This window comes from Panicum hallii, chromosome 9, assembly GCF_002211085.1.
Source record: "Panicum hallii strain FIL2 chromosome 9, PHallii_v3.1, whole genome shotgun sequence".
NCBI classification, from domain to species: domain Eukaryota; kingdom Viridiplantae; phylum Streptophyta; class Magnoliopsida; order Poales; family Poaceae; genus Panicum; species Panicum hallii.
Genome location: NC_038050.1, coordinates 31,430,497 through 31,451,364, shown reverse-complemented (window position 1 = coordinate 31,451,364; position 20,868 = coordinate 31,430,497). Strand labels below are relative to the sequence as shown.

The 20,868-nt window shown below is 45.4% G+C and overlaps 2 protein-coding genes across 8 annotated transcripts; one reads left to right on the top strand and one right to left on the bottom strand.

The window, feature by feature from the left end:
• The first annotated feature begins 3,380 nt into the window (after positions 1-3,380).
• Positions 3,381-7,527, top strand: LOC112874044 (shewanella-like protein phosphatase 1). 7 transcript variants are annotated; one of them, XM_025937199.1, is made up of 11 exons: positions 3,381-3,763; positions 3,881-3,984; positions 4,139-4,252; positions 4,352-4,549; positions 4,757-4,892; positions 5,173-5,348; positions 5,485-5,576; positions 5,683-5,752; positions 6,191-6,293; positions 6,527-6,634; positions 7,047-7,527. In XM_025937199.1, the coding sequence occupies exons 1-9, from the start codon at positions 3,583-3,585 to the stop codon at positions 6,275-6,277; spliced, it is 1,158 nt and encodes a 385-aa protein (XP_025792984.1). In that variant the 5' UTR covers positions 3,381-3,582; the 3' UTR covers positions 6,278-6,293; positions 6,527-6,634; positions 7,047-7,527. The 7 variants fall into 7 exon arrangements, with proteins under 7 accessions (XP_025792984.1, XP_025792985.1, XP_025792983.1 ...); XM_025937200.1 differs by having other exon boundaries at positions 7,037-7,527; XM_025937198.1 differs by having other exon boundaries at positions 6,487-6,634.
• A 6,608-nt stretch (positions 7,528-14,135) lies between these two features.
• LOC112874042 (GDSL esterase/lipase At5g45910-like) lies at positions 14,136-16,176 on the bottom strand. The gene is made up of 5 exons (XM_025937192.1): positions 15,736-16,176; positions 15,429-15,641; positions 15,156-15,307; positions 14,797-15,076; positions 14,136-14,707 (listed from the first exon to the last, which is right to left on the bottom strand). The coding sequence occupies exons 1-5, from the start codon at positions 16,001-16,003 to the stop codon at positions 14,430-14,432; spliced, it is 1,191 nt and encodes a 396-aa protein (XP_025792977.1). The 5' UTR covers positions 16,004-16,176; the 3' UTR covers positions 14,136-14,429.
• Between the last annotated feature and the right edge of the window lie 4,692 nt (positions 16,177-20,868).

Here is a 20,868-nt window from a genome sequence, read left to right as displayed (position 1 = left end):
AATCTGCTTAGTTGGCCTCATAATACTTGCTCTAGGGTGAAACCGAGTCTTTGCCTAATAATAACTAGGCGGAAAAAGTCTACATAACCCTCCAAGGTATCAATGGTGGATCACATCACCTGCTGAACAACAAAATCTGATTTCTAACCCCCTCACCTTTGCAAAACCATATAAATAATCACCTAAATTGGTTTTACAAGGTGGTTTTGATAGGTTGGCAGCCATGTAGGTGGTTTTTGCCACGGTGGATGCCGAGGTGCCCACCAATGTTTTGTCCCGGTGATCCCGACTAGTGGGTCCCACCTACCCGACACCGGGTCTTCTTCTTCCTCCAGACGAAGCACCTGTCGCCAGCCACTCCCTCCCTCCCACGCCACCGGCCGTCACTCCTTCCCTCCCCGCGCCGCTGTCCATGCCGCTCCCTCCCTCCATGTCGGCCCGCTGGCCCCTTGAGCCCCCGCGTGCCTCGCCTCCAGGCGCTAGGCGACTGGCCCATCCTGCCCGTGCCCCCGCATGCCTTGCCAACAGGAGGCGGCCCCTGGCCCCTAGGAGGTCCACAGCAACTCGGCAAAGCTCGTGGTGGCGAGGAATTGCTCTGTCGGTGACCATCGGTGTCAAATTTTGTGGTTTTGACCCGCGATTCCCCCACCGACGGTGAAGTTCCAGTGAGAGGGAGAACCACCGGGACACTCAGAGAGACGAGCCGCACCCAACCCCCTAGCTACACACGTGAGCCGGTGACCCGAGCCGGCCGGCGGCGAGCGGCGGCGCAGTCCGGTGGCAAAGAACGACTGTGTAAAGTCGGTGATCGCGATGAAACGAAGGAAGCATGAGCTTTGGGGGATCACCGAGGTTCGATTTGAGCCGTCGGTAAGGGAAAACGGTGGCCGGAAGGTTTAGTTCAACATTGAGGTCCATGGCGGCGCGGGCAGATGGGGAATCCGCGATTCTCGAGCCGAGCGGAGATGGGGCTGGTGTTGGAGCATGTAGCTGACCATAGATACGTTAGGAAGTTATATCGATTTTTTCCTAACCAGGCCCAATCCACATTTTACCCGCCTCGACAAACCGAGTCTCCATGTACTGAACAACGGCCATGCTTAAAAAACAGGTTGACCTTTTTCTCTTAAAAAATTAAACCCCCCACTTTTGCGGGTGGCCAAGCAAGCAGTAGTCTTCAGTTCACATTTTCGCTGTAGTATGAAAGGTGTTATCGTCGGTCTAACAATCCTCATCAGCCGATTACTAATCTACTACCACTATACACTCCTTCCTAAGGTACAACTATGATATACAAGCAATTTCTATAGAAAATTTAGGTGGAGATACTTTGACATGGTCATGATGGCCCGAATAGTGTCCAAGATGCATTGGCTTTTTCTCCTTTTTAATTATTTCCCCCCAAAAGAAAGAGGTTTGCGCGGAGCCTACGGCCATAATAACCTTGTTGAAAGAAAGAAAGGAAGAAAGAACGGATGCCACCGCTCAAATAATTCCTGGATTGATTGATTCCTCCTGAGCCGGCCTGCCGGTGCCTGTCCCCGCGACGCGATCCACGCTTGGGGACGCGCAGTGATCCCGGCCCGGGAACTCGATTGCTGGCACCACTCACAACCGATTTCATGCAAAAAAAAAGAAAAAATAACCCGACGGAATCTTCTTTTGCTGCTGCAACTGATAATTTTTTTTATTAGTTCCGTGTCTCGTGTGGTGAAGTGGCGCAATAGCTTTGCTAGGTCGTGGCGCACCAAAGCTAAGAGATTCACCCATACAGGCTCGATGCCTTACGCCTCTTGCCTGGTGGCCGGCACTCTTACCTGCATCCTGCATGGTGGCACCGCGTTTTCCACGCACGTACCCTGCTCATGGCACCTAAAGTATGTGAGCCAATGAAGTTTGTGGATTATGCGCATTAGATTTATCACCCTAGCTGATGACAGTAAGGATTAGCACACGTAAAAGTGAAATCTCTAAAGGCTAACGGCCTAAGATACGGGAACATATGTGTACGAGAATCTCTCAATCTTATATACTATGGATTAGTTAAGTGAAGAGAACTGGAATATATTATATGCTCCTCCTTTTGTATATAATACTCATATTATAGTGATAATATAAAATATCTTTGTTTTGATATATGGGTGTTCATATTTTTCTAAATTTATTTCCAAATTTAACCAGTACTATTCTTTCAGTAGCAGATGTCCATCGACAACAAGACGTCTATTATGACTTTGTCAATCTTAGAATCTGATAGCTCAGTTTTTCGGAGGTGCTTGCAAGGATACAGTTGCGTGCATATATTTATATGGGATATTGTGTGTGCATATATGCTAGTGTCCGTATTTGCACTGTGTTTAGAAAAAAAAAGTAAAATCCACGTGAATCATCTTAGGGCGATTTGGATCTTAGAATTAACTAATATATTAGTTAACTGTTAACTAGATGGTTGGTATAGGTTATAAGTCCAATGTACGCTCTAGAGGTGTGTGTAGATTGTGATGTGTGTGGTTTGGACGTACATTTAGATACTACAACTTGTATCTAGATCTAAGGATGGTTGATATTACTAATAACTGGCATATTAGCTTGGGATCCAAAGAGAAACGACTCCGTTAAATTTTGGTAGCTAATTGTTAGCTCCGAGAGATTGAAACGGCCATTTAATTAGCTGTTTAGTGTGTTACTGCTCTTTCGGCTAATCCTTTATCGTAAGATTATATAGTTGCTACGAATGCTATTTTGCAAACAACTAAACGGCTTCAATTGCATATAATTTGACTAATTATTGGTTAAATACTTACAAAGTTTGGCTTTCTAACGGATATAATCACGTATAAGAAGGACCCCAACTAATAACGACGTTTAGCTTGGTATCATCCACCACTTTGGTTTTGGACATAAGGCATGCTAGCATATTATTCATAAACTTTTCAAAAGGATCTAATTATGGTTGTGAATAATCGAATTAGAATCCTTTCAAAAGAAATTTATCGAATTAGAGAACTTTATACCGTGCCATGTGTTCTCCCCTGGAGTGCTAGCAGGTGACATTAGAATCTCCCTTGCAAACTTTATCCGTTGCGATGAGGGAGGGATTGATTCTCCTTTTTCAAAAGAGGGATGAAAGAGAGAGAGAGAGAGCACGAGTCAACAGATGATGTGATGGGTGCTGGCGTCACGGTGATCCACGCAGTACGCCACGGCAGAAGGGGCACGTCTCCAGAGCGTCTACTAGACGCTGGTGGGCTGTGCTGGGCTTGCAGTTTTGAGCCTACTAGCCCATCCCAACCGCCGGTCTGGGCCGACGCACTACATTATTATGGGCCTTCCTCTTCAACTGCGTCCTTGCAGCGAGCAGAGAGCCTCGAGCAGGAACTCAATCTGCAAACGACTGGCTCAGAGGTCACCTCGCCTTCCTCACCAGGAACTCGGCCAGTTACGACATGGACTCCCTCGCCGCTCAATTTTACAGCGGCGGCTCGCAGCAGCTGCCCGCCTCTCGCCTGGCTTGCCGCCTTCTCTCCTCCCCTTCGTAGCTCGTAGCTGCTCTCGACCTTGAGCAAGCTCTGGTGTCTATCCATGGCCGTTATTTCTCTTAGGCTGGGGTTCGTGGCCCCGCCTTATCCTAGGACCAGCAGCGGCAGGTTCGCCTCGTCCTGCCGCGCCGTCGCCAGCGCCGGAGGAGGACCCCCGCGCCCCATCACCGTCTCCGGCGACCCGCCCAACGTCGTGTCGGCGCCCGGCCGCCGCATTGTCGCCAGTACGTACGTCAGCATCTCTGCCGATTCAGTCCATTCCCAGTATTCGTCATTCGTGCTGCGTACCATAGTACAAGGTACGCGCCGTGTGAACTAAACGTGAAGAAGCTCCCGTGCAGTTGGCGACGTCCACGGCGATCTCTCCCAGACGCGAGCCGCGCTGGTGTTGGCTGGCGTCCTGAGCGCGGAATCAGATGGCCATGTGTGGACAGGCGGGCGCACGGTAAGCCCCCTCGATCTTTCAAGTTCAGTGCTTTAGCATCGCGCCTTTCAGAGCATAAACATTGCTCCATTACTGACATTTCTTCCCTCGGAAATAAAATAGATATTGTGTCATTGCGTGATAGGTACTTCTTTTTATTGGAATTGTGTGATAGGTACTCGTTCAAGTTGGGGACATCCTTGATCGTGGTAAAGATGAAATCGCCATACTCTCCCTATTGAGCTCACTGAACGTGCAAGCCAAATCTCAAGGTGGCGCTGTGTTTCAGGTTTGACTGACTGCCACTCTACCGTTCATTATCTCTGAAAATGCCACTAGTTAGCCGATAATTATATTTTGATATACATGGAGTTTCATTTTTCGACAGGTTAATGGGAACCATGAAACCATGAACGTGGAAGGTGATTTCCGATACGCCGATCAGGGAGGCTTTGATGAGTGCATACGCTTCCTTGAGTACTTGGATGAGTGTGATGGGAACTGGGATGACGCCTTTCTCAGCTGGGTTAACGTCACTGAAAGGAGGAAGAAAGAATACAGAGCTTCTCCTTGGAACTTTGTCAAGGTGAGCATCAACAACACTTTTGCAATCAATATATAAAATTCAATCTAACCCCTTAGCAGGAAAGAGAAATCCATCATCTTAATCAGCACTGAAATAAATAATTTACTGCTAGTAACTCATTTGCGGAGCTGTTTCAAAAATATGCATTGGTGAGGTTATATATTTTGCTTCTGCTTTTGAAATGTTGAGCTTTCAATGTCGAGACAGAAGCAGAAAGGGTTTGCTGCAAGATCATTGCTTTTCAAGCGAGGTGGCCCGCTAGCTTGTGAATTGGCACGGCATCCTGTTGTCCTTAAGGTCAATGACTGGATATTTTGTCACGGTGGCCTTCTTCCTCATCATGGTGAACCCCCCTCTCGTCCCATTGTACCAATGCTACCACATTTTCTTATGAGATCTTAGTCTAAAAGATAATATCTGGGTCAGTGTATATATAACAGAACCTGCCTGTCAGGGGCACTGTATAAACTAAGTGCAGGAAGAGGGTTTTGTTTCAGACTAGCATTAAGCGTGAATCTTGTGATCCAACAAAATTTCAGCTACAATTATAAATGTTCTTTTCGATAACATGGATTGCATCAAGTGAACCATGTTATCTCAATTTGTTATCTTCATGTCTGCAGTTGAATACGGGATTGAGCGTATGAACAGAGAAGTGTCGACGTGGATGAAAAGTTCAGGTGAAGATGGCGATGATGAGACAGACATCCCGTTCATAGCTACTAGAGGTTATGACAGTGTGGTATGGAGCCGATTGTATTCGCAAGACTCTGCTGAAAGGACACGCCGTGCTTTGATGGTTAGAAAAATAATCCAATCCAGTACCATATAAACCTATGATGCTTCCTCTTGCTCCACAGGAAATATGTATCTCAATGGAAGAAAAAAATATTACACACTTGGAGAGTGATCACAGATGTCCATGTTGATTTCAGCTATCTTCCATCATTGCTGAGGAAACACTGAAATCTGTGGGAGCCAAGGGGATGGTAGTTGGGCATACTCCTCAGATCCATGGGGTGAATTGGTATCTATCGTTCTCAAATCTCAACTGGACATCGTTCTATCCAAAGGATTCTCAATAGGAGATTTACAAGATACCGAATTAATCAATTACTTTCATCTGTTGTCAGCAAATGCGACGGCAAAGTTTGGTGCGTTGATGTGGGCATGTCATATGGTGTTCTCTACTCAAGACCAGAGGTAAAGTATTATTTTGAGAGAGAAATATTTTTTGAAAATAGGATTCTAGACATTTGAATTTTGAAATGCGATGATAGTTTCTAATAAAATATTGTTTTTATTATGCTTAAAATTTCTGTTTATTTTTGTATTGACGCTTGGACATATTGCTAAATATTCATGAGCTGTATTTGGTGATCATGTCCATGTCATGTGTGCTAATAACTTTTCTTTTCTGTGTAACTTGTGTATTGAATAGAGAGCATAACACACTTCTTTTGAAACATTTAATGAAGATTATTTAGTAAATGACTTGCCTTTTGTCATCTAAAATTCCATCCTCCTTGAGCTGTAGGACACAATAGTTAAGCCAATAAACTTGTTTTTATTTTTCCTCATCGAATGAAGGATTAGATTTGAAAAAAATCATTTTGTTGTTTGATGTTGGACTTGTATTAGGTTCTAGAAATAGTCAATGACAGACCAAGGGTTTTGAAGAAGCGGAGGGACTCATATGACGAGATGGAAGTGCTGGACTATTTATGAACCTTGAGAAACATGTGTAAGCACTCTTTCATCTCAACACCTTCGTCATTTCTCTAAATAACTGAAGGATGCCATGCTGGTTTCGGAGCTTCTGAAATCTAGACACCTAACCAAATTTTTAATATTTTGTTATAATTTTTGTAATGTTCTGTTCTGAGAGTTCTGATAATTACAAAATGCCAAGTGGATGACATCATACATTGATGCAGCTGGGAAGAAAATAATCATGTTGCTGCAGGTATATAATAGCAAACATTCTTTTTCCGGAGAGCTACTGTACCGGACAATTTGGACGGAAGTACAGGAATGAAAGTTACAGAGATATATATAAATTCAACCGAAGGTTTTCTCGACGTGGTTAGTACGTTTCCTTCAGTCAGAACTGTATTTCATGTTTGAACAAAATTTCACTGCACTATGAATTTTATAGATCTGTATCTCCTAAATTACTGCTCGGAATTGAAGTATCCTATCATAAGTAAAATTTGTTACCTTATAATTAACCTGCATAGTTCTGTTGTTGCCTGCAGTGCAACAGGCCTGGAAGGTGACAACTTCCTTAAGAATCCGTACATTTTCCATCAGAAAACATTATTCTGGCACATGATTGAATTATATAACATGGAATTAGGATTTTCTTAAGACATTTTTAGGTGCTGATTCTCCCAAAATCTGAATATATCCATAAACGAGATCAGCTGTAAACTTGTAGTCACCATTCTGAACCAAACTTGTAGTCATCCATATTAACTCTTGTAGAAAATTGCAGCCATATGCTGGCCCACGTGAAGGGGAAGGTTTGCAGCGTATTTTGCCAAGCTGGTGCAAAAAATCTTGGTGGTGCTCTCATTTTCATCAGCAACAAAGGATAACTCCATGGTAGCCTTCTTCAGAGCTGTAGGATATCTCCATGCAACTATGCAAGTAGTAGTACGAGCTGGGAGGAGACGCGTAATGATGCTGAAGCTGCTCGTGTATGTCATCTTTAAGAAAAACATAGTCCTCTTTTTCATGTGTTACTATTCAATAGCTAGAATCCAGAAGCACTGTAAACAACATTACACCAAAATACAGAAGAAAAGCCTACAGAACCAGCTGAATCTGTTTGGACTTTTAGTAAACAAAGTACCTCTGATACCTTTCAAGCAAATTTGGCTTCGGTTTTACTATGTGTATCTGTAAATTCTTCTTTTGAGCAGAATTATATCGTTAGAAGTAGCAACAGTTGGAACCGTGGAAGAGTCTAGTCACCAAGTTTCCGGGTCGATGAGATAGAGAAACGTGATACGATACTTGAATAATGTAGCAAGGATGGGAGAAAATGTTTCTGCGTTTCCAGAAGGCCAAATAGGCGAGTGCATCCCTCAACTTTACTCCGAGGGTCAAGTTCGTCCCTCAACTTCTAAATTTGGCCAATATAATCCTTTAACTTTTATTTTTAGGTCAAACTCGTCCTTATCTTCTTCCTATCCTTCTCAATTTTTACCGACATGTCATTGCGCAATTTACTCGGACCTGTAATTCCCCGGTCAATGGAGTAACTTGGGCTACCGATTTTTAGAACTTGACATCTAGTATTCAAATTAGACAATCTAATTTTAAATTGTAGCATTTTGAGTAGAGTGGTCTGGGTTAACGTTTCTTAGAAATCGCGGAGAAGAAGGAACCAAGGGTAAAAAGGAACTTTTTATTTAGTTTCATGCCAATTTGGAGAGCTACACCGGCACAAGGATGCGTTAGACTCAAAAACAAAAGTTGAGGAATTAGATTGGCCTATCTGATAGTTTAGTGATAAACTTGACCCACGGGGTAAAGTTGAGGAACCAAAATACCTATTTTGACTTTCCAAAACCAGAAACACTGCCGTTGCCGGTCCCAAGCCCGCGATGAGAAAATGTGGAGGGTTGTGTTAGGTTTGGCGAACCAGCGTAAAAATCAGCCACTCTAATGGAAATGAAACCCATAAGAAATTCGTTGGGGCGTAACCCTCTTAACGACGCGCTACATTGGAACCCGGGTGTGGTGTTAAATGGGCAAGGGCCGGGTCGTCATCCCCTCAGGGACGCGTCGTATCGTGATCCGGGTACGATGATAAGTGAGCAAGAGTCAGGTCGTCGCAGCCTCTGTGGCGCGCTACATCTGCGCTCGGGTGTAGTGAAAAATGAGCAAGGGTCTTCGCATTTCTCTCGACGGGTGCGAAGGGTAAGGAAGCTAGCCGAGTCAACTAGGATTTGTCTAGGTAGTTGGAACGTAGGGTCTCTAACAGGTAAGTTAAGAGAACTAGTCGATGTAGCAATTAGGAGGCGTGTAAATATTCTATGCGTGCAGGAGACTAAATGGAAGGGTCAGAAGGCGAAGGAGGTGGAGGGTTCTAGCTTCAAGCTTTGGTACACGGGGACAACTTCGGGTAGGAATGGTGTAGGCATCTTGATCGATAAGAGCCTTGAGGATAGAGTTGTAGATGTTAGGAGGCAAGGCGACCGGATTATCCTAGTGCGGTTGGTCATTGGAGATTTGGTTCTGAATGTGATCAGTGCCTATGCACCTCAGGTAGGTCTTAATGAGAGGTCCAAGAGTCAGTTCTGGGAAGATCTTGATAGCATGGTTAGTACCGTGCCTATCAGTGAGAAGCTCTTCATAGGAGGAGACCTCAATGGCCATGTGGGTGCGACTAATGTAGGATATGAGTGAGTACACGGGGGTTTCGGGTATCGTAGTAGGAACGAGGGGGGGAGTATGTTTTGAATTTTGCGTTGGCCTACGACCTGTTGTTAGCGAATACCCTCTTTAGAAAGAGAGAGTCCCATCTAGTGACCTTCCATAGTGGACAATACTCGAGCCAAATCGATTTTATCCTTGCTAGGAGAGAGGATAGACGTGCCTGCTTAGATTGTAAGGTGATACCTGGGGAGTGTGTTGTCCCCCAACACAAGCTTGTGGTGGCGGATTTTCATTTTCGGGTACGTACCCACCGGGACAAACGTGTCAAGATTGCGAGAACGAAGTGGTGGAAGTTTAGAGGGGAAGAGGCACAAACGTTTAAGGAGAGGATGCTAGGCGAGGGGCCTTGGGAAGAAGGAGCAGATGTAGATGATATGTGGCTAAAGATGGCGACATGTGTTCGGAAGGTGGCCTCAGAAGTGTTTGGTGTGAGTAGGGGAGGCAAGCAGGAAGTGAAAGAGACTTGGTGGTGGAATGACGAGGTGCAAAGGGCTATTAAGGAGAAGAAGGAGTGTTTCAAACGCCTTCACCTTGACAAGAGCGCAACCAACATCGAGGGCTATAGATTAGCGAAGAGGTCTGCAAAGCGAGCTGTAAGTGTAGCGAAAGGTCAGGCTTTTGATGACCTTTATCAACGGCTAGGTACGAAGGAAGGAGAGAAGGATATTTATAGGATAGCTAGGACCCGCGAGAGGAAGACAAGGGACATAAACCAAATCAAATGCATCAAGGATGTGACAGATCGACTTCTGGTGAAGGATGAGGAGATCAAGGACAGATGGCGAGAATACTTCGACAAGTTGTTTAATGGAGAAAATGAGGGTCCTACCTTCGAGTTGGACGACTCATTTGATGATACCAACAGATGTTTTGTGAGGAGGATTCAGGAGGCAGAGATCGGGGAGGCTTTGAAGAGGATGAAGGGAGGTAAAGCGATGGGCCCCGATGGCATCCCTATTGAGGTGTGGAGATGCCTGGGCGAGAGGGCGGTAGTATGGTTAACTAAGCTTTTTAACCTAATTTTCCGATCAAACAAGATGCCGGAGGAATGGAGGAGAAGTATATTAGTACCGATCTTCAAGAACAAGGGAGATGTTCAAAGTTGTACTAACTACCGGGGGATTAAGCTGATGAGCCATACGATGAATTTTTGGGAGAGGGTTATCGAGCATCGCCTAAGAAGATTGATAAGGGTGACCCAAAATCAGTTTGGGTTCATGCCTGGGAGGTCGACCATGGAGGCGATTTTCTTAGTACAACAGTTGATGGAGAGATATAGAGAGGAGAAGAAGGACTTACACATGGTCTTTATTGACCTAGAGAAGGCGTATGACAAAGTACCGAGAGACGTCATGTGGTGGGCCTTGGAAAAATACAAAGTCCCAACTAAGTATATTACCCTCATCAAGGATATGTACAAGGATGCGATGACTTGTGTTCGAACATGTGATGGTGATACCAGTGACTTTCCAATTAAAATAGGACTACATCAGGGGTCAACATTGAGCCCTTATCTATTTGCTTTGGTGATGGATGAGGTCACAAGGGACATACAGGGTGATATCCCCTGGTGTATGCTATTTGCTGATGATGTGGTGCTAGTTGACGAGAGTAGGGCAGGGGTTAATATGAAGTTAGAGCTGTGGAGACACACGCTAGAGTCGAGGGGGTTCAGACTGAGTAGGACCAAGACCGAGCATATGATGTGCGACTTTAGCCCAACTAGGCATGAGGATGGGGACGTTAGCCTCGAAGGTCAAGTGGTGGCCAAGAAGGATACTTTCCGGTATCTAGGATCAATGCTTCAGAAAGATGGAGACATTGATGAAGATGTTAGACATAGAATTTCAGCCGGTTGGTTGAAGTGGCGGCAGGATTCAGGCATTCTCTGTGATAAGAAGGTGCCACAGAGGCTAAAAGGTAAGTTCTATAGGACGGCGATTCGCCCGGCGATGCTATACGGTGCTGAATGTTGGCATACAAAAAGACGACATGTCCAGCAACTGAGTGTAGCGGAGATGCGTATGCTGCGTTGGTTCTGCGGGCATACAAGAAGGGATAGAGTCCGGAACGAAGAGATTCGAGATAGGGTAGGGGTGGCACCTATCGAGGAGAAGATGATTCAACATCGGTTGAGATGGTTTGGACATGTACAACGGAGGCCTCCCAAGGCGCCGGTGCGTAGTGGAGTTTTAAAGCGGGGCGATAATGTAAAGAGAGGTAGAGGTAGACCTAGACTAACTTGGGACGAGACGGTTAAGAGAGATCTTAAGGAGTGGAATATCGCTAAGGAATTAGCTATGGATAGGAGCGCTTGGAGATTAGCAATTAACGTACTTGAATCGTGACCTTTGTTACTTTTTGTTTAACCCCTACCTCTTCGTTTGGCTTGTGCCTTTTTTGTGTTTCTTATTTTTCTGTGGGTTTCATCTCTAGCCTACCCCAACTTGCTTGGGAGAAAAGGGTAAGTTGTTGTTGTCGTCGTGACTTTCCAAAACCAGAACAATATTATCAGGACAAGGAATTGGCCACTGTTCCGGGTCACACAGGGATAGGGACCCGACCGGCCTACCCGTATTTCCACACGCCTGGCAGAGCCGCGTGGCAGTCCCGCTGTGGATAGAAGCAGCAATCGGCGTGCCCGGCCCGTGCACACGCACGCGCACTAGCGCAGCCCAGCAGCATCAAACGCCGCAAGGCCGAACCTGACCACCAACCTTTTCAGCCGCCGCGCCATAAGGAGAGATCAATCACACCCTTTCGGCTTTCGATCCCAACGCATTTTTCGCTTGCAACCTCATCCTCACGTGTCCTGTCTTCCACGTGGGTTGTTGGTACGTTTATTTTACCGATGGCTTTACAATTATTGAACGTTCTGAATTGACCAGTTTATATATATTTTATAAAACTAGTACATATGGACTGAAATAAATCTAGTAGATCATATAGACAATGATGCCAATAATAATGTAAACACTTGAGGACGGGATACTACTTGATTTTGAGAGGATAGTTTGCATCACGTGGAAAGGATGTTGATTAATTTACTCATGTTAAGGGGAAAGGACTCGTAGTCTAGTGGTTACAATATTCTCAGTAGCATCTAGGTTAGACTCCTCATCGAAGCGATTTTTTTTAGAATTTAATGGCGTTGTGCTTTCAGTAGTTGGTGACATTCTCCTCGACAGCGAGACGTCTACGGTGACTTCGTCAATCTCGAGGATTTGCCGGCTCACTCTTCGAAGATGCTCATACGGATAGAGTTTGCATACATATGTTCATAGAGGGAGAGTGTGCATGCGTCGTGAGTGTGTGAGTTGTACTATATAATTTAAAAAAATTCAGTGGTTGGCGACATTCCTCTCGATAGTAAGGCGCCTGTGGTCACTTCGTTAATCTCGAGGATTTGTCGGCTCAGTCTTCGAAGATGCTTAAGGTTTGCGTACCTATATTCATAGGAGGAGAATGTGCGTGCACAGGAGGAGACTACAGTCTGCATCATGCACTGGAGCAAGTAGCACGGTGGTTTTTAACTCATCAGGGATATAGAATAGAACAGATTTGTGGAAATATAGAGCAATTCGATTCCAAAAACAACAGCAAGAAGACAGAAAAAATGTTGAATAAAAGTACTTTCTGGCTTATCACATTCAATTGGTGGTGAGTCCTTTTCTTTTTGTTTTTGTTTAATCCTGTTTCCTTTCCCTAGTAAAGTTATGTCCTTTCCGATATAGGGAAAGGTGCACCATAGGGGATGCACAGACATATATTATTGAAAGCTAATTGAAGCCACATTCAGAACACAAATTTTTTTTTCTCCCATTCGTGTAGGAATCGGCCGGAATTATCTCAATGAAATTGCAGCAAAATCCCTATACAAACCACGAGTTTCAATTCATACACACCCTAGTGGATGATACAGGACAAAATCATTCCTGGGTGTATCTGAAACAATTACACACGTGCTGGTCCGGTTGGGTGTAACCAAGTGCGATCTCCCTAACAATTATCCTTTAGTTTATCTTATTATATATTCATTACGTTCCTCTGGTCACAAGTATTTATTAGTGCTTTAGATAATATAACACTATTTAATGTGGAATTTAATCACTATTTTTTGTTACAATATGACTTGTAAATTCAATAAATTTATTTGTAATATCCCGAAAGTCCTTTTAGAATACATCTGCATATATATAATGATTTGTAATCACTATGTTTCACAAAGTAAATGTTTTAAACGCTATTAGTACTCAAAGCCTGTAAAACTATCAAAACCTTATTCAAAGAGTCAAGATTATATTTGTAAATGGACATAATATTACTTGTGACAATGGAATCATTACCATAGGGGATGTCTAATTGTACAATTTTTTTTGGTACCAAATTTACAAATGAAGACTAAACAGTAAAGTTCGAATTCTGAAATATGTACATATTTTTAAAACTATGGAGTGGGCTTTGTTTATACGTCCTGGTCGTCCATGAAATCTGATACAATTTTTATTTTCCCTAGACACGAGTAGACGCCTCTCTTGGCTGCTTAAAAATCCAAGTGAGCGAGCCACCGCACGGGGGCTGTTTTCATATTCTGAGCTGCCTAACATCTTTTCCAGCCACTAAGGCTAGCTCCATGCGTGCATAAAAGCAACCTTTTGGGCCAATCGTCTGTGGCACATTCATCTCCTCTTATTTCGCCAAAAAGGTAGTGATACTTTTTTTTTTGAGGGAGAACATGGTTGTACTTTTAATCCTATGGTTGTATTTAGCACGAGCTTTATATGCCAAATGATCAGGAGTTTTTTTTTTTTGGAAACAAGTGATGAGGAGATTGGTTGCAAGCCAGAGGTTGTTTACAACATACTAAGCGTCTCCAATACAGTCATGTCAACTAGCTTTAGATAAGAAATAATAACGGAAACCTGCTCCACCAAATTTTTGATTTAATCTTCATTTAATCTTTCTATCTTTCTTTGTTAGTCTACTGCACACTCACCTATTATGAATATAATATGCGCGCGCACACACACAACACACACGGTACTCCTATCGAAGCTTCAATGAATTATGCTGTCACATGTTGAGATTGATAGTCACCACATGCATCTCCGATGTTTAGCCATAAATGCGAGCAGTCTTGATTAGTCAGAGATTTGAACCTAAATGGACATGTTCTGCTACAAAGAAGCTACATACCCACATATATCTTTAGGCTGCCGAAAGAAATGATAAAGGTATTGATCTTGACCTATTTCACACATATAAACAATATATTCGCTAAAAATTTTCACAACCGAACTGTTTGTTTCAGCTCCGGTTTTTGGTAGTAGAATTCATGGTTGGAATTTGGAAGATAAAAAATGGTATGACCTTAACTTGTGTACTGATCATCAAACTTGCAACTCGCAACTGGGCACGAGAGAGGAGGAGACTAGACGCAGCCGATCCTGCGACGCCAAGCCTCCGTCGTGGCCCATGAGTTGGACAGCGCCGGCTCGTCGGCGGCGCCGTGCGAGTGGGAGCCCTCGAGCACGGCGCAGGCGATGCGCCTGTTGGCGGCCTCCGTGAAATGCACCCCGTCCCAGGAGACGTACTCCGACGGGTCGGCGCACGCAGCAGTGCCCGCCGCGCCGCAGAACGCGGCGTCGTCGAAGTTGTACGCGCCGCCGCCGCCGCCGCAGCACGCGGCCAGCGGCCTGCTCCTGAAGCCTGCAATGGAACGGAGAAATAAATCAGCGCACACCTTCAGCGCGCGCCTCACTCATCGTCACGGAGGTGACCAATGTGCGCGTGCGTACCGTACTTAGCCGGCGACACGACGAGGTCGGTGACGGCGCGGTAGAGGTCCGCGTAGACGACGGCCGTGCCGGGGTGCGCCCGGCGGAGGCCGCTGAGCATCCGGCGCAGCTCGCGGTTGTGCAGCTCGGCGAGGTCGTTGAGGCGCGTGAGGCAGCCGGACTCCGGGTCGTACTCGCCGGCGCCGGCGCCGCCCTTGTAGTGCGCGAGCAGCTGCGGCTCGCAGCCCAGCGGGATCATCCCCGGGACCACCACCGTGCGTGCTCCGGCGGCGATCACGTCCTGCAAACGTCTGACTGCAGGTGAATTCCACGTTGGAAGGCAAACGCGCTTGAGCAGAGTACGCAGGGTCCGAGCTTACGGTGATGACCGAACCGACGGCGGCCACGACGCGCGGCACGAAGGTCTTGACCTCGCCGACGGTGCGGTTCCTGCCGAGGGCGGAGACGAAGTAGTCGTTGACCCCGATCTCTCCGACGAGGAAGAGGGACGTCGACGTGATCTTCCTCTGCTCTGCGGAGCGCAGGACACAAGACGTTTACGAGGTTACTCCAATCTTGTTTGACATTTCCCGGCATGATTATTCCTCGTTTAATTTACTAGTAGGAGTATTAAACACTATCTGTATTATTACCTTCAACTGAGCCAAGAAGATGTAAGACATTCTTGAACCAGCTTGTCTGGTTGTCAAGAGAGACGGGCACGAACGGCGTCAGCCCTCTGCTCTCGAAGAAGTTCAGGTCGAGCGCGGTCGCCCCGCCCACCGCGAAGTTCGCGCCGCGGCGGAAATCCGCCGCCGCCTTCCCGGCGAGGTACGGCGTCGGGTGCGGCACGCCCAGCGCCTCAACTGCATGCGCCACGAAGACCGACACGTCACCACCAAATTAACGAGTCATTCTGTCACACGGGGGCGGCGAAGTTGGTTGGCGCGCGGTGCTCACCGATGAAGTCGACGACGAGCCGGCCGTCGGACGCGCGGCCGGTGGGACGGCGGAAGAAGGTCTCGCCGTACGGCGGCCGGCTCGCGGGCCCCGCGCCCGTGGGCGAGAGGTGGAGAGCGTTCCCCGTGTCGGTGAGGGAGTCGCCGAAGCTGAAGACGCGATCGTACCGCGCCCGGCGGCGGCCGCCCTCGCCATCGTCCGTGGCTGCTGACGCGGCGGCGGCGTGGAGAAGCGCCACGGCCAGGAGGAGGCGTGGAAGTGGCGCCATTTGGTTCGCTTTCCCGATGTCACGACCCGTGAGATCGATCGGTCTGAGACTGAGCCGTGTGGTTCACCATTCGCAATCGCAACAGGGCTACTTATAGCGACGCCGTTGCTCGAGGAGGGAGGGAGAGAGGCGTGATGGGTTTGTGGTGTGTTCTTTCCGCTCAACGTGAAAGCAGGAAAGCAGCGGTGCCTCCTTTTGATTTGTACTCGAGGAAACTGGGGAAGCTGTGGGAATTCCTGGGTTGAATTGAATATTTCTGGAACTTTTCTGCAAGTACTAGGATTCTAGGAAGGACGATGAACCTCTGCAGATGAAGTTGCAGTCGAATTACCATATTCGGCTGTGTTCTAGAAGAAGGGGACGAGAGATTGAGCATCAGCCTTGACGTAGGATCATCATAGACAGCAGGCTGTGCGGTTTCTGGTTGTTACGGTTCAGTTTATTCAGTTTGAACAATTTGGTTTCCAAAAAACTAAAAACCGAAATAACCAAGGGGAAATGAAGAGACTGAGCATAATTAACATTTTGGCTCGGCTTTTTGCAGTGGCGGAGCCAGAATTTAGAAGTTGGATATTTCCATGTTGAAAATATGTCCGATACAAAAAGGCTAAAAGTTCAGAATGCTACGAACCATTCAAACTAAAGATGTTCCATGCAATAAATATAAATTACAATTGTTTCTCATTTCTCATGTGACAATTTCTAAATCCCCTTTCACATAAGTAACCCCACATAAACAATTAGTTTTATGATTGAAAAAGTAGTAAACAAAATAGAATGCACCAAGCTCCACAAAGATTTCAAATCACTGATTTGCTGTTCATTTTTCACAGCTCCACAATCCACGTAAAAAAACATACATGCCATAAAAGTAAATATTAGCAATAACTGTGCAAGAAAATAAGAACTTGGGATGTGAGATTCCCTCATCACCAATACTGCTAGAGTGCTAATCTGATGCTCGATTCAATTGCTATAGTACCATAGAATGGAGCTCTTAAAGGTGGATCATCAACACGTGGAGCTGAGTTAGAAGATCCACAGTGCCCAACACGTGGAGCTAAGCTAGAGGATCCACGGTGCCTGGACGCACCTGTGGGCACCTCACTGCGAGGTCGAAGGTGAAGCGGCTCATGCTTGACACCCTTGGGAAAAGTGATTCTGGTGACCCTTTCAATCATGTACATGATGGATGGAGTGTAAGGCAAATGCTTCCTTGAGTCATTCATGACACGCCTTAGCTCATTCCATATGAAGTCAAAAGCATTGAAGGGTCATCCACCGGGTGCCATGCGGTTCAAGAGATTTACCGCAAGTTGAGGCGCATAGTCACCTTTCTTTTGGTTGATGGTCCATCTCATCATGAAGTTGGCATAGTTGAAGTATGGCTGCAGATGGATGGACTTGCCTTTATGTGCCAATATAGGATTGAAGAACATGAACAAATCATCGCTTGGCTTGATCCTCTTTTCCATATGAATGGCATTGTACTTCTCATGCTCCGATCCAGGCCCAAGGATATGCGAGAAAGTCATGTAATCAACACAACAATGCTTCCCCTCAGTGGTCCAGTGGAAAGAGTTTTCCCTATCACTGTAGTAGAAAGAGCAATAAAATTGGCATATGTCTCAAGATTCCAGTTGTACTTGAAGCCCATGAGGTCTTTGAGCTTGAACTCCTCAAACATGGCGATGATTGCATTTACTGAGGGATCTCCCACATTCTCAAAGTATGCCCAATCAACATACCTCACCGGCATAATGGGTGGCTCCCAGTTCCTCGAGATCACGGACACATACATGTCCTTATGAAAATCACACAAAAAATGAGGCTCGAGTCCTTCACTCTTGCGGTAACGGTAAGGATCATTGGCTCGCTACCTCTTCACTATGATAGATTGCTTGAAGTAGTCGTGAGTTGCCGAAATTGCAAACCCCTCTACAATTCCAGGACTCTTCAATTTAGGACAAGTGGGGTAGTTCACTTGTCCCGCATCAAATTCCACTACTAGACGATCTGGGGTTCTTGTGCACACATCAAAAGCAACTCCTCTTGCCCGTGGATTTGGCCTAGCTGTAGATCTAGGGACTGGCATGGATCTCATCATGTAAGGTGCTTCCCTTGGTCGCGACTAAAGATGTGGAGCATATTGTGTTTGAGCAGGCTCCTTTCCTGGTCGTCCTCCACCCCTTCCCCCCCTTGGTTGAGGCTTAGGTATTTCCTCAATCTCTTCCTCTTCCTCTTCACTTTCTTCAACGTAGCGAGCTGGATTTAGATCATGTCGTGCGTTTGAATTTAAAAATAATGAAGACAAATCCAAATCCAAAGTTCCCACAACATTTCCTTGCATAGGGGAAGCGTTCCTTGAAGATCTTGATCGATTTTGATGGTGGAAGGCGAAAGTTGCTCGGTGAGGGAGTGTCTAGAGAGAGAAGCTAGAGAGAGAGAGAGAGAGCGTGGGGTGAAAATAAAAGAAGTAACCATTCACTTTTCACCCTAGGTATTGTAAATACCCTAAAATCTTCGGAGTCTTCGGAAAAAGTTTCGGAATCTCCGGAGATTTTGGAGTTTTCGGAAATATTTTCGGAGTCTCCGCTCCCCCTGAAACTTTGCCTAATATTAAAGATTTGAAACATATGGTTTGATTCTAGATGGAAGATAGATCTTCTCTGAGAATTCTATATGGTATGAGAAATTCACTTGCTTGAGACTAGCCGGCAATCAATCAATAGAAACAATGATCTCAAGTGAACAAATGTAATATCGAACATTTTCTCAAAAACACTCTTCTAGCACCTAGAAAGATTTTCTCAAAGATTTATCCTAGAGACAATCAAATGTGTGCATGATGTCAAGCTAAGTTATGAGAATCCGAGATATTTAATTCACTCCTCAAGGTGCAAAAGCGATATCTCCTTTGGCTTCGTGATCTCTCAAGAAATGATGTCTTATGTTTATGTGTTTGGTTCTTGAGTGGTTCACGGGATTGTTAGCTAGCTTGATAGCATTCTCGTTGTCACACAAGAGTGGGGTCTTACTAAACTTACAACCAAAGTCGCTCAAAGTGAACATCATCCATAGTAGTTGCACACAACAAGCACCGGCAGCAACATACTCAGCCTCGGCGGTGGATAGGGCAATGGAATTTTGTTTCTTAGAACTCCAAGACACTAGAGACCGACCAAGAATTTGGCAAGTCTCCAATTTACTCTTTTGATCTACCTTGCAATCGGCATAATCTGAATCCGAATAGCCAAGTAGGTCGAAACTGGAGCCCTTGGGATACAACAAGCCAAGACATGGAGTGTAGACTAAATATCTTATAATTCTCTTAATAGCCATGAGATGACGTTCCTTAGGATTAGCTTGAAACCTTGAACACATGCACACAGTAAGTATGATATTGGGCCTAGATGCATAAAGGTAAAGCAAAGAGCCAATCACAAGGTTTAGACAGGTTCAGGTCATGAGGTGCATAATACCCTACGTCCTGTATGGTGGTTTGTATTGCTTTAGGTGTAGATTGATGTCTCTTGTCTTTGAAGGGGGTACCTGCCCACTCTTATATACTTTGGAAGGATAGGGTTACCTGGAATCCTAGAACAAAACTAGCTTAGGAGTCCTACCCGAGTACTACTCGGGTAGTTTCCTTCTGTACCGAGTAGTCCTACTCGTATCCGAGTACTTTACAATAGATATAAGGTATGGGACATGCCCCATCCCTTATCATAGAATATTCTATGCCATGTGCGCAGTACCGTAGCCCCGGATTTGACAAATATTATGTTTGACTTTGCGAGTGAAGAGAGTAGGATCTGATTTGCCTATTTCAAAGCCTTTCCTTAGGAGAAATCCTTAAGACATTCATACCATGCTCTAGGAGCCTGTTTAAGCTCATAGAGCGCCTATGGAGCTAGTAGATGTGGTTAGAATATTTTGGATCTTCAAACCCCGGTAGTTGCTCAACATAGACCAATTCGGAAATTGGTCCATTGAGAAAAGCGCTCTTCACATCCATTTGATATAGCTTAAAATCATGGTGAGTAGCATAGGCAAGTAATATACGAATTAACTCAAGCCTAGCTACGGGTGCATACATCTTACTAAAATCCAAACCTTCAATTTGTGTGAAGCCTTGAGCCACCAACCGAGCCTTGTTTCTTGTAATCATGCCATGTTCATCTTGTTTGTTGCGGAACACCCATTTTGTGCCTATTACATTTTGCTTGGGGCGCTCCACTAAGGACCAGACTTCATTCCGAGTGAAGTTGTTTACCTCTTCTTGCATGGACATTATTCAACCCAGATCACCCAAAGCTTCTTCGACCTTAAGAGGTTTCAAAGAGGAAACAAATGAGTAATGTTCACAAAAATTTGTTAACCGAGAACGAGTTGTTACCCCTCTTTGAATGCTCCCTAGGATGTTGTCCACGGGATGAACATGTTGTATGATTTGGTGAACTCTTAGATGAGGTGTTTGAGCTTGGTGTTGCACTGGATCATCATCCTCATCTTCTTTGTCTTGATCAAGGGCTTCTTCATCAGCATCTCCGGAGTTTTTGGAGATCTGTCCGAAGTCTCTGGAACCTGCAGAGTTTCCGCAGATTTGGCTGGAGTCTCTGGAGTTTTCAGCAGCAACAGTATTTGGCCCATCTTTTAAATCTTCTTGATCATTTTTCTCTTCGGGCCTGATTTCTCCGGTTGCTAACTTCTCAATAGCTTGGTGAGGTGACAATTCATCTTCTGCATCATTCAAATCAACTTGCACCTTTTGAGAGCCGTTAGATTCATCAAATGTCACGTCACATGCAATCTCAACGCATCCGAAGGAATTGTTGAAAACACTGTAACCGTGAGCATTTGAT